The sequence below is a fragment of the Megalops cyprinoides genome, chromosome 16, assembly GCF_013368585.1.
Source record: "Megalops cyprinoides isolate fMegCyp1 chromosome 16, fMegCyp1.pri, whole genome shotgun sequence".
In the NCBI taxonomy this organism is placed as follows: Eukaryota; Metazoa; Chordata; class Actinopteri; order Elopiformes; family Megalopidae; genus Megalops; species Megalops cyprinoides.
The window spans coordinates 31,169,458-31,183,890 of NC_050598.1; the positions used below are offsets into that span (position 1 = coordinate 31,169,458).

The following is a 14,433-nucleotide window of genomic DNA, read 5'->3' on the forward strand; positions in this document are numbered from 1 at the left end:
TGGATAAAATCTGTAACCTGTGTGAGTTGCTCTCGATAAGAGCATCTGTTTAAGCGCACACATAGGGGCCAGCTTTGGGGTTTTCCAGGGATGTCAGCCTCTCTGTCCGTAACAGCTTCCCCATGGCACCTCCTCGCCTGGAGGACCCGCCCGCCTCACCTCCACACTGGCACCACTCTTCCCACAATTCCCCTGGGAAACGTGCAGAAGCAGATGGTTTACAACTCGACCGAATGTCAGCTTCCATGTGTGCAAACCAATGCAGCCACCTCAAAGCAGAGAGAGAGAGAGAGAGAGAGACAGGCAGAGGCACTCTCTCTCTTTCTCCCCCTCTCTCTCCCTCTCTCTCTCCCTCTCTCTCTCCCTCTCTCTCTCTCTCTCTCTCTCTCCCTCTCTCCCTGTCTCTCCCTCTCCGTCCCTCCCTCTCTCCCTCTCTCTCTGTCTCTCCCTCTCTCTCTCTTTCTCTCTCTCTCTCTCTGATAATTAAGTAGAAAGGCTGCCACTGGCACAGGCCATGGGGCTGGCCCCCTGCCAGGCATATTACACACTGCGGCTGGTCCACGCTGCCAGTTAATTGCTCATTTTACTAAAGCCATCCTGTCGTATTGATCCCTGCGGCCCGGCGACGGAGAGCAGCGCGGGGCCGGCGACAGGCCGACCGGGCTGCCAAGAGCCGAGAGCCGAGAGTTCGGCCTAGCGGCACTGCCCCCCGCCGACCCCCGCCATCCCCGCCCTTCCATTCAAGACCACGCCCCATCCGCACCCTCCCTGAACCCCGGGGGAGTGACCCGCCCAGCTGAAAGATGAGGTGCCTGTGGGAGACGGGTGTGTTCAGCTGCGATGTCTCAGTGTCAGAGAGGACATGAGCGTGGCCAATGCTTTCCGCTCTCTCTCTCTTTCTCTCTCACTGTCTCTCTCTCTCTCTCTCTCTGTTCCCCCTGCTTTTCCCTTCCCTCCTTTTTGCCCTCTGTCTTACCCTCCTTAATGCTAACCTCCCTCTCTCTATCTGTCCCCTTCCCTCTCTCTCTCACTCTCACACACACACACACACACACACACACACACACACACACACACACACACACACACACACACACACACCCTCCCGCCATGTGTCCTGATCAGGTGTGGAGTGTGAGAGCCGGGGCTGATGGGACGCATTTGGCAGCTCTGTGGCAGACGGGCGAGGAATGCCTCCCAGCTGCCTGGCTCTCTGCGCAGGCAGTCACAGACGCAGTCACACAACAGCTGGAGGGACGGGGCGGCCGGAGGAGGCCTTCAGTTTCGGACAGACAGATGGGGAGGAAAGAGATACAGAAAAAGAGTGAGAAAGAACAGAGAGAAATGCGGAGAGAGAACAGGGAGAGAGAGAAAGATAGAAAGAGGACAGAGATATAGAAAAGCGAAAAAACAGGGAGAGGAAGGTTGAGACAGACAACAGAGGGAGAGAAACGTGGAGAAAGAACAGAGAAAAAAGAGGAATAGACAGGCAGGTAGAGTGAGAGATAAAGAGGAGAGAGGAGGAAAGGGGAGGAGGAGGGGTGAGAGAGAGGAGATAGTGAGGAGAGAGCGGGACAGCGATGGATTTGGCCTGTTTTTAATGTCTCCGTCCAGTGGAGAAATTGGCTTTCGTTGGCTTTTGTTTGGACGCACAGTACATGGTGCATCGGAAAACAATAAAGAGCGTCAGCTGGATTTCCTGACTTTTATCCGCGCTGATTACACAGCCTGGTGATGTGAGAGTGAACTCATCCCTGCCCCACACTCTCCAAACACACACAGCACAGTGGGCCCGGCACCGAGGCACTGACATGCACTACTTACTGTGAGAGGAAGAGAGAGGGAGGGAGAGAGGGAAAGGGAGGGAGAGAGAGAGAGGGAGGGGAAGAGAGAGAGAGGGAGAGGAGGGGAGAGAGAGGGAGAGAGAGACAATTAGAGGAATGGAGAAAAGAAGGAGAGAGAGAGTGGGGGTGGGGAGGTAGAGGGAGGGAGAGAGAGCTGGAAAGGGAGGTGTAGAGGAAGCGATGGGTTTAGGTGATACCCTGTCCTGCCATGAACTCTACTGTCCTCGATTTGGCTCTCTGAGCGCTTTGCATACCACACCCAACAGGAACAGGGCAGAGCCTGCCACACACAGGGGAACACCTCTGAACATCACCGTGGCGATGAGGGGTGACGGACAGCACGTCCATCTGAATGTCACGTGACTTGAATTTCTACCTGTGATCTGAGGCACACACGCTGTGGTCAGTGGTACTGTAATTTTCCAATAAACTTTAATCAATCATTGATAAAAATATATTCGCATTGGCATATTGGCATTTTTACAAGTTAATTAATCACAATTTGTTGAAACGGATAAAAAGCTCATAGCATAATTTTTGCAGAATGCATGCTGAAATCACACTGCACACTGTACCTGATTGATCTCTCAGGTGAGCATTCAGGCAGGCGGGCGCGTCTGTGTGCCATTGCTGCTTTTAATAAGCTTACCAGAGAGGGACTGGCAGGCTGAGTGATGGAAGCTGTAATTAAAAAAATCACAATTCCTAGACAAACTTCTCCCTGTCCCAGAGAGCTCTCCCATAGCAGGGCATTAAAAAGGCTTATTCAGCGTCAGGCACATTTACGATCTGTTACATCAGTCCCTGCAACCCTGAGCTGGGAAAATGAAAGACACCCTTCTGTCACCTCTGTGTGAAACGTACATCTCCCTGAATGCTGGAACAGCGTGATCGATCTGTGTGAGGAAAAAGTGTGTGCTGAGAAAAACACAGGGAAACCGGTGTAAAGTGAGCGTAGCAGTGTAGTGTAAAGTGTTAAGTAAAATGTAAAGTAGTGTAGTGTAAAGTGTAAAGTAGTGTAGTGTAAAGAGAGTAGCAGTGGTTATCGCTGCTTCTGTTGTGTCACACATGTCTCTTTATAAAGAGGATCCTGCACCTGTGTCGATGTGCCAATGAAGAGAACGAGAGAGAAACCAGGCCTGGGGACCCAGACCTATGTGAGCTAATGTTACAGATGTACTTTACTTCTGTGAAATTTTGTGGTAGGTGACTATTAAAAAATGGCTGGAGGTTGGCGATCATTACGATCTTTGCAAAGTTTCCAAGAGCAGGGAAAAATATTCATCCTGCTCCTCTGACCACTGCTCCCCTCTGGGAGACACTGGACTGGAATGGAGTTTCTTTCTGTTAAAGTCTCTCTACCCTACAGGGAGCAGACAGTTAATCCCTTGCTCCCTCTCAGAGGACAGTGCAGTGAAAACTACCCCCCCCCCCACCCATCCACCACCCTGTCTCACTTCTCAGCTTTCCTTTCATTTAGTTATTGTTCAAATGATCTCAAGGCCTGAATTGACTCGCAAAATTGATTTGGCAAAGCCTCCATCGCTCTCTCTCCCCCTCCCCCTGCCCCTCCCTCCCTCCCTCTCTCGCTCAGAAGGCTTTAATTAATCTGGCTTCTCCTCTGAGCTGATCGGAACATTTCAAGCAGGAGGGAAAAAAAAAAAAAAAAACAGACACTGACCTGTTATCACACCGGGTGCTGTGTAATCCAAGCGATAAGCACGCCGCCTTTGATTGAGTGAGAAAAGAGGACAAACGATCATACCGGGCCTGCTGGAATAGGCTCTGCCCTTCCCCGCAGACCTCTCAGACTTTGAGGTAAATAAGTTTCTAAAAAGAGAGAGGGAGTGGTGATGTCTCTGAGGGGGTATCAGGGGATATCAGCAGGTATCAGGCCTGGAATACCGATGTAAAGCTGCTTTGTGACAACTCATGTTGTAAAAAGCGTTATATGAATAAACTGAATTGAATTGAATTGAATGTCACAAAAGGGGGCAGGGTATAGTTTTCCCTGCACGCTGTTCAATGCCCCCAATGAACAAAACATAATGCTTTAATGTGCATTGAACGAATAAAAAGCCAGAAGTTCACTCTCTGAGGCCTGGCATTTTGGTTGAGTCTGCGGGTTTCCCCAAAGGGACAACTCATTGTAGAGCTGAAGGCTGTGGGCTCGACCGGGAAACCGCAGCAAAACGGGAACTGTAGCGTTTTCTTTCAATCTCTCACGCCTGCTGCTTCCTTCAGCGCTGTTTTCGGTCCTTGAAAGAGCAGGAAATGCTGAACAGGGTAAACTGGGACTTTATGAATCGGCTGTCAGATGAATAATTCACAGGGCGATGAGCGCGCAGGCCTCTGAGGGCCACCGTTGGCATGGCGATGATGGGTCAGAATAGTTATGATACATCGATGCGCAGCTTATCTCTCTCTCACCTGCGTGGCCTCTCTTTCAACGCTGTGCAGTCAGGGGGCGTTAAATCGACGCCTTTCCGATGGGCAGGGGTGTGTACCAGTGGGCTGGAGCGGGTGCCAGGCTTACTCGGGAAAACGGGCAAACCTTTGTTTTGTTGCCTTTTGTGGCCGTTTCAATTCTGGGCCACATTACCTGTAAACTGGGATACATATTTGAGGCCAAGGCTGAATGTGAATGGGTCACTCGGTTTGAAACCAGGCCATTTTTGACCTCATTTCAGTAGATTTCAGAGAACGGGGCCACAGATGTTTGCTTAGGGGAGTAATAAGAGCAAAATAAAAAAAAAAGAAAAAAGGGAAAGATTTGGTTGAAAAACAATGACTCTGGGGCTTAAACATTTGGGGGATTTTCAGGCCGTTTGAACACGAAATGTGTCGTGTGGTATTTTATCTGCACGCATTCTTATCTTAAGTCTTTTTTTATTATGTTTCTCACAACTGTGCACCCCAGTCATATATACTTAAACTTTGCATCACTACATCTCATCCGTGTCCCCATATGGTCTGAGAATAAAACAAAATATGCAAAAATAAAACGAAATGAAAATGATAAAAATGCACATCAAAGCCTACAAGTGAAACTGTGAAGTATGAGATGCAGATAACAAGGATGATAATTGAAATTATAATAGGGGAGATCAGAGCAACATGGAAAAGGAGTTCTTTAGAGAAAGTATGCACTGCAGAGGTTCCGTATGCCTGGAATGTCATGTGAGGCCTAACACAAGCACACACCAGTTACAGGGCCACGGGGCCAAAGTTAACAGGTCTGAGTGTGGAAAGAGAACAGTGAGCTGACTGAGGTCAAAGGTGAAACGTGTGCTTTTTAGCTGGAGGGCCGAATGAATCAGGCCTGCGTTTTTCTGCGACCACCAAAGTGGTGTGTTTTGAGCAGATCCATCCTGTAGAGTTTACGTAAATCCCACAGCGTCCGTTCCACCAATACTTAAAGTATGAAAAATTTACAAAAATGAAGGGGGGGGGGGGATCCTCGTTCAGCAAATTCTGCAGAGACCTTCTGTCCTGCTTAACATTTCCCTGTGGTTCAAAGCTCCTGAATTTACTCTTTTCTTTAATGCCTAATTCACAGCAATTCACACTCAAAATTGCTGAAATTGTGACTCGTAATTCTGCTTGACCTCAGGGCCAGAGGAAGAAATAGTTTTTTGTTCGTAAGTCATTTTCTGTGTGTTTCTGCTGCGTCCGAGGAGGACGGGAGATGACCGAACGGCTCTGCTGTCTCTCCCGGCTGTGGCTGGTGTGGAATCAAGGGGAAAATTGCCTCAGCGTCTCTCTCTTCTCCTGCAGTGCTGTTTAACCTGATCCCGGTGGGACTGCGCATCGTGGCCATTCAGAGCACCAAGACCGGCCTGTACATCGGCATGAACAGCGAGGGGTACCTCTACACCTCCGTAAGTCACAAACACGGCAGCCCCGTCGCCTGCCTCAACCAGCATGCTCGCCGACGCTGTCACCAGCAGTGAGGGACACCTCTGCACACCAGTCAACCAAGCTATGCATTATTGTGAAGTTTATGACCACAATTACATTTTGAACAGTGTAGCATAGTGCTTAAGGGGCAGGACTCGTGACCAAAAGGTTGCCGGTTCAATTCCCCACGGGGGCACTGCTGTTGCACCCTTGGGGAAGGTACTTAATCCATAATTGCCACAGTAAATATTCAGCTGTATAATTGGATGACATTGTAAAAAAAAAAAAAAAAAAAACCTGTAATTGATGTAAGTTGCTTTGGATAAGAGCATCTGCTAAATGACAATAATGTAATGTAATGTAATGAACAGGATGATAATATTGATTATTACTGTTAATCGTTGTAATAGTTGATAGTAGTATTTAGCAGTGAAAAGGTAGTCAATGTAGAGAGTTACAGGTTTGGCAAATCTAAGTAATATGCTGCTAAGCCCAATCCCTGCTAGTTCTATTAGTGCATGTGTGAGTGTGTGTGTGTGATTTGGTGTATTAGTGCTTGACTGGTGGTGTAAGAGTGTCACAGTGTGTGTGAGTGTGTGACTGGGAATGACAGTGTGTGACTGGGAGCGTGACTGTATTTGAGAGTTTGAGTGTGTTAAGGGGAGTGTCAGTGTGTGAGTGTGTGTGTGAGAGTGTGTGTGTGAGTGTGTTACTGGGTGTGTGATAGCACACTGTAAATTTCTGGATGCTGTGTAAGCCATCTCTGCATCTCACAGTGAGGATGAGATATCAAGAGTCTGCTCCCTAGGCAAGACAGCAATCAGGATGCAAGGAGGAGCATATTTTTTTAATTCTATGTGAAGTATAAAGGGGATGGATTCCCTTTTGAAGGAGATCCGCGCGTACGCTTCAAAGTACACACATTGCTTGCACGGGCAGTTTGGGCTAATGTTCCACGTGGAGCTCCAGTCCCACCACAGTGAGGCCGGCCGGCCTGCCTCTCCTCCCAGCCCCCTGTCTGCTGTCTACGGCAGGATAAACGAGCAGCTCTGGCCCCTCCCACACCCTCCTTCCGGGGGGCACTTAGGGAGGCATTCTTCTACCGGAGGGAAGGGTGACCCATTTTTCCAGGGGGGGTGGAACCACTGAAAACATGGAGGGAAGGCGAAACGAGCTAGGGATGGTCCGCTCTGGCAAAACAATGTCCTGACTTCACTGGCGTGCTCACACTCCTATTGTTTGTTGCTCTGAGTGATTCTGAGGACAGATCCAGAAATAGACGTCCTGTCGGTGTAGACTCAAGGCCATAGACATGGCACAGAGGCGTGGGGAAGTAGAGCAGTGCTCTGCGGTTCAGAACAAGTGCTTCCACCAAATGAACACTGCCACCAACCCTACCCTAGCGGCAAACCAACACTGCAACCAAACGAACACTGCCGCCAAACTGCAATGATATTAAATCGACATTACCACCAATTAAACACTGACATTAAACCATCACTGCCACCAAACCAACGCAACCATTAAGCCAACACTGGACTCTGGTCTTTGGGGAGCTGATCAGGGAAATTGCAGTTTAGTATGAGAGACTCTGGTCTTTTGATAAATACTACACATTAGATACAGACCCTGGTCTATAGATCTCTGGACCTCCAATACAAACACCCTAGTGTCTATCAGAGTGGTATCTGGGCAGTGGTATCTGGGCAGCAGTGTACCATAATATTAAGGAGCAGAGCTCATAACCAAAAGGTTGCTGGTTCAAATCCCCACTGGGGCATTGCTGCTGTACCCTTTGTCAAGGTACATAACCAAGAATTGTCTCAACAAATATCCAGCTGTGTAAACGGATAACAAGTAGTTCTGTATAAGAGCGTCTGCTACATGGTAATAATGTAATGTAGATAGAGACTCAACTTCAGATAGAAATAAACTGTGGACTTCAGAGAGCCGATGAAGGACTTGTTGATTTGTGCAGTAAACGAAGAGATTGGAGGGAGGGGAGGGGCGGAGGAATTTGGATGGTCCCAGCACACATTGCAATACTCCGACAGATCTGTACAAAATTCGCTCTCCATCCATAATTTATCCCACATCACGGCAGACAAATGCTGTCGCCTTCCACAGGGGCCTTGCCGTCTCTCTATTGTCTGTTCTGTCACTCTCTTTCATGCCTCTACAAAGCCTTGCTGCAATCGAGAACAAGAAAAAGGAACAGGAAACAACTGTGAAACAGAGCGGCTACATGCGGAATCTAATAAAAATGTCACGTCTCAGAATCAGAGTTATCAGTGTTTACAGCACAGAGACATAGTCTTTCACACTTTTAACTTTTCAGTGGATTAAGGATGAAACCATGGGTGAATGAAGAGCTGGTTAGAGGGTGGAGTATAGGCCAGGATGAAAAGAAAGAACTGGTACCTGGGCTCCTACCTCCAACACCTCTTCCAGCAATTTTGGGAGAGTTCTAGAAGGTTGCTTAGAACTGACTCGCACTCCCAAGAATTAAGGAAGCTAATTAGTGCAGAACTATCCAAGTTACATATGAGATGTATCCTCACCAATCACTGCTTCAAGAGAGGCCTTCATTGGTTCACCGGTTCAGTGGCTCCTGTGGGTGGTGGGCTCAATCCCCAGCTGTTTATTAGATCTCCAGAGTGGAGAAAAACCTTTACACACAGGAAGATGTAGTTAATTAATTCTACTTAATTCTAGTTTAATGTTTGTGATGATTTTCTCTCTATTTCTCTCAGAAAAGATGAAGTGCAATAATGTTGCAAACTCTTCCAACAAGAAAGTGTTTTCATTAATAGTTTTTTTGTAAGTTTCATCATAGGAACAGCTCTACCAGATAATTTATGTTTCTTCTTAGGAACCTTTTTTAGAGGAACTCCCTTTTCTTCTTTTCTTCCAATGTTTAAATATACCAAAAAATGTTTAAGTTGTCTAAGTTTTTTTTCTGTAAGACCTTCCCAAGAATATGGCACTGGGTCCTTCAGGAAATGGAGCTGCCAAGTAACAAACAGCCCCATCATCATCACTTTGATTAAAAAGAGAGGGAGTGACAGATAGAGGACACAGCCAATCTCACTCCGTCTCTCTCGCGCTCACCCTCTCTCACGCACACACACACACTCGCACACACACACACACGCACACACACACACTCGCACACACACACTCGCACACACACACACACACACAGGCACACACACCTTCCTAACTTTCTTTCTCTAGCATGTCTGTCTTGGGCAATTTTTGTTCTTCCCCTCTTCCATCTCTCTCTCCTTCCATCTGTCTTCCTCTGTCCATCTCTCTCTTCCTCACTCCATCTCTTTTTTCCTCCATGCATCTCTTTACTTACATCTTTCTCTCCTTCAGTCTCTTTTAATAATTTTATCTCTCTCTTCCTTATATCACTCTCTTCCTCCATCAATCTCTCTCTTCCTCCTTCAGTCTCTCTCTTCCTTTTACCTCTCTCCCTCCTTTGCATCTCTCTCTCTCTGCTGTTTGTACCTTAGTGAGGTGTGTAGCAGATCCTACAGGGACTCGCAGGGAGAGGTTAATATTAGGGAAACTCCTTGTCATTGGTCTGTTGTCTGAGGCGCATGGCTCAGCTACCTGTGGGCAACTCCTGAAAATTGCTTTTTGATAAAAATAGTGCTCTGTCCTGTCCTGACCCAGTTTATTCTCTATGTGTTCTGGAAAAACCCTCCTGGGCGGAGAGAGGGAGAGAGAGAGCAGGAGGGAGGGAGAGAAGGTGAGAGGGAAAATATGAGATGAACAATGAAACATGGTCGAAAAAAAAGATCCCATATGCGTGTGGACATAATTGGGTCAGTACATGATCAGGCACCTGCAATGGACACCTAAGACTGGACACTGAGGGGTCCTTCTTTTAAATTGGCAGGACTTAAATGGGTGCAGATTCTGTGCCTGTGCATATGTGTATGTGCCTGTGTGTGCAAATTAAAAGGGGTAAGGATTCTGTGTCCACAGGATCTAATATTGGGATGTAATGAACTCACCTATACACACCTTCTGTATCTGCACCAGAGCAGCAGTGTGGAGCAGTGGTCACAACCACAGAGTGGAGCAGTGCTCAGAGTAGCAGAAAGGAGCAGTGGTTAGTGCAGTAATATGCAGCTGTGGTGAGAGAAGTGAGTTTTTTTAAAAGGTTAAAAAAAGACTTCTGCTGTCTCCTTGAGGCATCTCTTTTTTCTGGAAATCCCATAATCCATTGTTTCCGTGACATCATGTATAACGTATCCAGGAGCGGCTGTATGCTGTTATGGGTTATTGCTTTAAGCTTCATGTTCATGGATGGTTGGCGAAATAGATTCTTAATTAATGTGTTTTTGAGTCACTGCTGCGCAGCACTATTCTAAAATCACTATTCTAAAATCACTATTCTAAAGTCACTCTTCTAAAATCACTATTCTAAAGTCACTCTTCTAAAATCACTATTCTAAAGTCACTATTCTAAAATCACTATTCTAAAGTCATAATCTGTCAAGTAATGCCTGTTGGTAAAACTACTTTATTGAAATACGCTTGCAAAAATGGCACAGCTGACTTAATATGCCAAATGACTCAACGCCATATAAGCAAACAGCTTGTGTGTGTGTGTTTGTGTGAAGGAGTGTGTATGTATGTGTATAAATGTATATATGTTTGTGTGTGTGTGTGTGTGTGTGTGTGAGAGAGAGTCTGTGTGTGTAGGTGAGTGTAGGTGAGTGTAGGAGTGTGTATGTATGTGTATAACTGTATATATGTTTGTGTGTGTGTGTGTCTGTGTGTGTAGGTGAGTGTAGGAGTGTGTGTGTGTGTGTGTGTATGACTGTATACAAGTTTGTGTGTGTGTGTATATGAGTGAGTGTGTTTGTGTGTTGGAGTGTGTACGTCTTTGTATGAGTGTATATACGTGTGAGAGTGTTTTTGTGTGTGCTGACTGCTCCTCTCTAATGAATGACTCCCAGCTCGGGCTGCTTTCTGCTGTCCTTTCATGCTGGCCTTTATCCTGTCTGTCGGGGTCTCATTGAGATGCTGGGCGGTGCTGCCCGCCAGATAGGGATCACCTCAGGTCACGTGATCTTCCCAGAACGGGGGGGCGGGGTGGGGGGGAGTGGGAGGGGAGAGTGGATTCCACCTCAGGTTAAATATGCCGCAGCACACAACAGCACCACTGCAATCTGACAGCACACCCTCCTCTGCTCAGAAAAAAAAACAAAAAATCAAGTTTCGGGAAAAGGGAAAGCGTTCTCTACAGAGAAAGCTCTTATTTCCACACTCAGACATGCTACATTTCACCTCACATCTATGAATATTTCCATTACAGTTTCAGAGGTGTAATTAGAGTTGTTAAAATCGCTCGTTTCTCCATACACAGAGAGTCTCTGTAAATTCACAGGCCGGGGCCTGATACAGCTATTCGAGTGTGTAGTTTAAACTGAAACTTGTTTAAATCTAGCAGGACTATTTCAGGGACAGCACATGTGCGCCTGCCCCTGAGCCAAGGCAGGTTACAGCATTGCGTCAGTCATACGTCACTAATACATCAGCCGATGAGTCCGTCTCTGCAGGGCTCTTCAAAGCAATTGCTTCAGTAAATGCGCAGCTTGTGCAGTTGGGTAGCATGTGCTGTATTTTAGCTGCCTTGGATGAAGGTGCAGGGGACTGGTGTTACACACCTATTTCTCAGTTGTTAAAGACTCACTGACCCGAGAGAACCCTGGCAGGCTGACCCTGCCCTCTGCCACCAGAACAACCCCACCCCCGCCCCCACCCCACACACACCTAACCTTCTGTGCCCCTTCCAGAAATGGGAAATGGTGGCTTTTCTCCTGAGTCAGGAGAAATCTCCCTCTCTCTCTCTCTCTTTCTCTCTCTCTCTCTCTCCCCCTCTCTCTTTCTCTTTCTCTCTCTCTCTCTCTCTCTCCCCCTCTCCCTCGCTCTCTCTCTCTCCCCCTCTCCCTCACTCTCTCTCTCTCTCTCTTGCTCTCTCTCCCTCTCTCTCTCTCTCTCTCTCTCTCTTGCTCTCTCTCTCTCTCTCTCTCTCTCTCTCTCTCTCTCTATCTCTCTCTCTGACCTAGCAGCAAAGGCACACTGACACACGTTGGGGGAGGGAGGGAGGTATCAAGTGTGGGAGGGGGGCGAAGCACGGGGGTTCTTATTCCCTCTGGAACTTCCCCAAACCCTCAGCAGGGTCTGGCAGTCAAGGTGAGATGCAGAGGACAAGCCCCCCCCCCCCATCCCCCGTCCCCCCCGTCCCCTCCAGCTGGATGCCGATTTCAGGAACTCAGAACACACAAAGCACAGTGCATTCTGGGGGAAGAAGCTTTCCCTCCCACATGTTCCCCCCCCCCCCCCCGTTTTTCTGATCATCCGGAAGCAGGAATGTTTAAAAACAGAGTCTTCCTCAGTATTCTCAGCTCATTTCCTTTTCCTGTCATTGTGTGTGCTTTGGAGCTGAGCAGAGTTTTAGGGTAACAAGCGAAACACAAGATTCAGTCACCGTGAACAAACAGAAAGACAAAATCTACTCGCTGTATTTTATTTGGCTGTTTTTCTCTCTCCTAAGCTAAATAAAACCTTGAAAATGAGGACACATGCACTTTCTTATTTCTCCATTAACAGTATCCAGTTTGACATCAGAGAGAGGAAAAAGTAGGCCTCTTTCTTTCTCTCTCTCCCCCTCGGTGATGTGCAGCAGTCTGTCCCAGAGGTGCACCATCGCAGTGCCTTTCCCCCTCTCTCAAGCACACAATCATCCCTTTCCATCTATCAGAAACTTAAGCCCCTCACAGAAAGGGAGTTCATCTGTGCCTATAACTCCCCAGATCATATATCAAAATGTACAGTATGTCACTTAACCGTACACCCGTGTTTATTGTACAATAGAACATAATGGAAGAGAATAGGTAAATTATGTAATTTAAACTATATAAAAAAAGATCAAATGTATAGACAATTACATATACAAGTACACAAATACAAATAAATCTACAAAAGCAAAAATAATTTGTGTGTTATATTCCATATGCTGTGAGACCCATCAGAAAAATATTCCTCACATGGCAGATTTCATTTTTCACCATATATTGACATGTAATAATTTGGAGCTAGTGGCTTAAATGCAGTCGTGGCACCTCCCTCCATATAAATCCAGCTGACACCTGCAAATCCATTTGTCCTCTGTAGTCGGCAAGTCAAGTCAATAAGTGTTTGCGCATTAAACCCTGGATTACTCTTTGGTTGGACATCCTGTGCCTGAGCAGATTTGCTTGGCCCGTCAAACCAAACACTAATCCTGGGAGTAATGTTTGAGCCTATTGGATTTAGAAAGAATCCTTAAAACCAACGTGATTCTCATCTCATTTAGGGCTTAAATATTAACTATATTAAAACCCAGGCCAAGATTACTTTTTTCTTCCATTCTTCCTTTTTTTTATCTCCTCTAATTTCCTGTTGTTTTAGTGTTGATTTTTCCCTCCTTTTCCATCTGTCTGTGAGTGCCTCTCTCTCTCTCTGATATTTAAATTCAGATTTAGCTTTATTAGCATGAAGAACACATGGTCATAGAATATATTTCCAAAGCATATGAATCAGGGAAACAGCGGTGAGAGGAGAAAAAGAAAGCAAAACAAAACACAATAACAGATAATGATGATGTTAAAAAAAATGTTTCTGGGTGCTGTGCTGGCCTAGTTGCCTAGTCTGTGTCCCAGAGGCTATAGCACACTGCCACAGCGAGCGGCTCCCTCTCTGTGTCTCTCTCTTCTTCTCTCTAGCTCTTTGTCCTCCTTTCTCTCCCTTCTTCCACTCTTTTCTGTCTGTCTCTCTCATCCCACTAAGTCTTTTTTTTCCCCGCTTCCTCTTGTCATTTCGCCTCCCTGCTCTCTTCTTCTCCCCATCTATCTCTCCGAGGCAGTGAGTGATGAACTGAAGGAATAAACACTTGTCACTCCCTGTCACTAAAATTGGGAACATCACCTGCCGCCTCTAGACCCGCCTGTAATGGAGAGAGGATCTGTCATGTCGCTTTGTCAAAATGAGTGGCTGTAAGGATGAGCGCATACAAACAGATCTCCCCCCCCCCCCCCCCTTCCCATCAGCACTGTCTCCTAACAGACAGGAGACAGTTCAGAAACAGTCGGAACAGATTCCCTATTCCCCGTGACCTCACATCCCTTCACCCCTCCCCTCCTGTACCTGTTCTCCTCCGTGATTCGTCAGCTGTCAGAGAGCTGTCCTCAAAGGTGCTCAGTAAGCGACAGCTGATTGGCCCGAGCTCCATTACCTCATCACAGACCAAACAAAGCTCACTTATCCATGAGCGTTTGTGCTGAGGCTTCATTATTAGCTGTTATTATTAGCCTCCTCCACGGTGGCATATATAGTTTATATTTTACAGTGCTACCCATTCATCCGTTTATACAACTGGAGCAATTCTGCTAAAACACCCTCAGGCTACCAGAGCAGGGCCTCCACCTCACTGCCCTGATGTAAAATTAAAGGCTGGATTTTGGTCCATTACAAAGGACCCATTAAGGAGCTTTGCATGGGAGGCTGTGATCTGATTGGAAGGGGGAAAAAAGAAGTTATCTGTAAGCCAATGCTGCAGCAATTCCAGCTCCCATCTCAGGGCCCCAGTGCATGCTGGGTACTGCTTTTAATTAACAGCATTTAG

General features: G+C 46.9%; 1 protein-coding gene across 1 annotated transcript in view; it reads left to right on the forward strand.

The window, feature by feature from the left end:
* fgf11a (fibroblast growth factor 11a) overlaps window positions 1–14,433 on the forward strand; it is a 46,503-nt gene that overhangs the window by 26,512 nt on the left and 5,558 nt on the right. Inside the window, exon 3 of the mRNA XM_036547955.1 lies at window positions 5,622–5,725. Within this exon, the coding sequence (XP_036403848.1) occupies window positions 5,622–5,725 (104 nt within the window). The remainder of the gene's footprint in view (window positions 1–5,621; window positions 5,726–14,433) is intronic.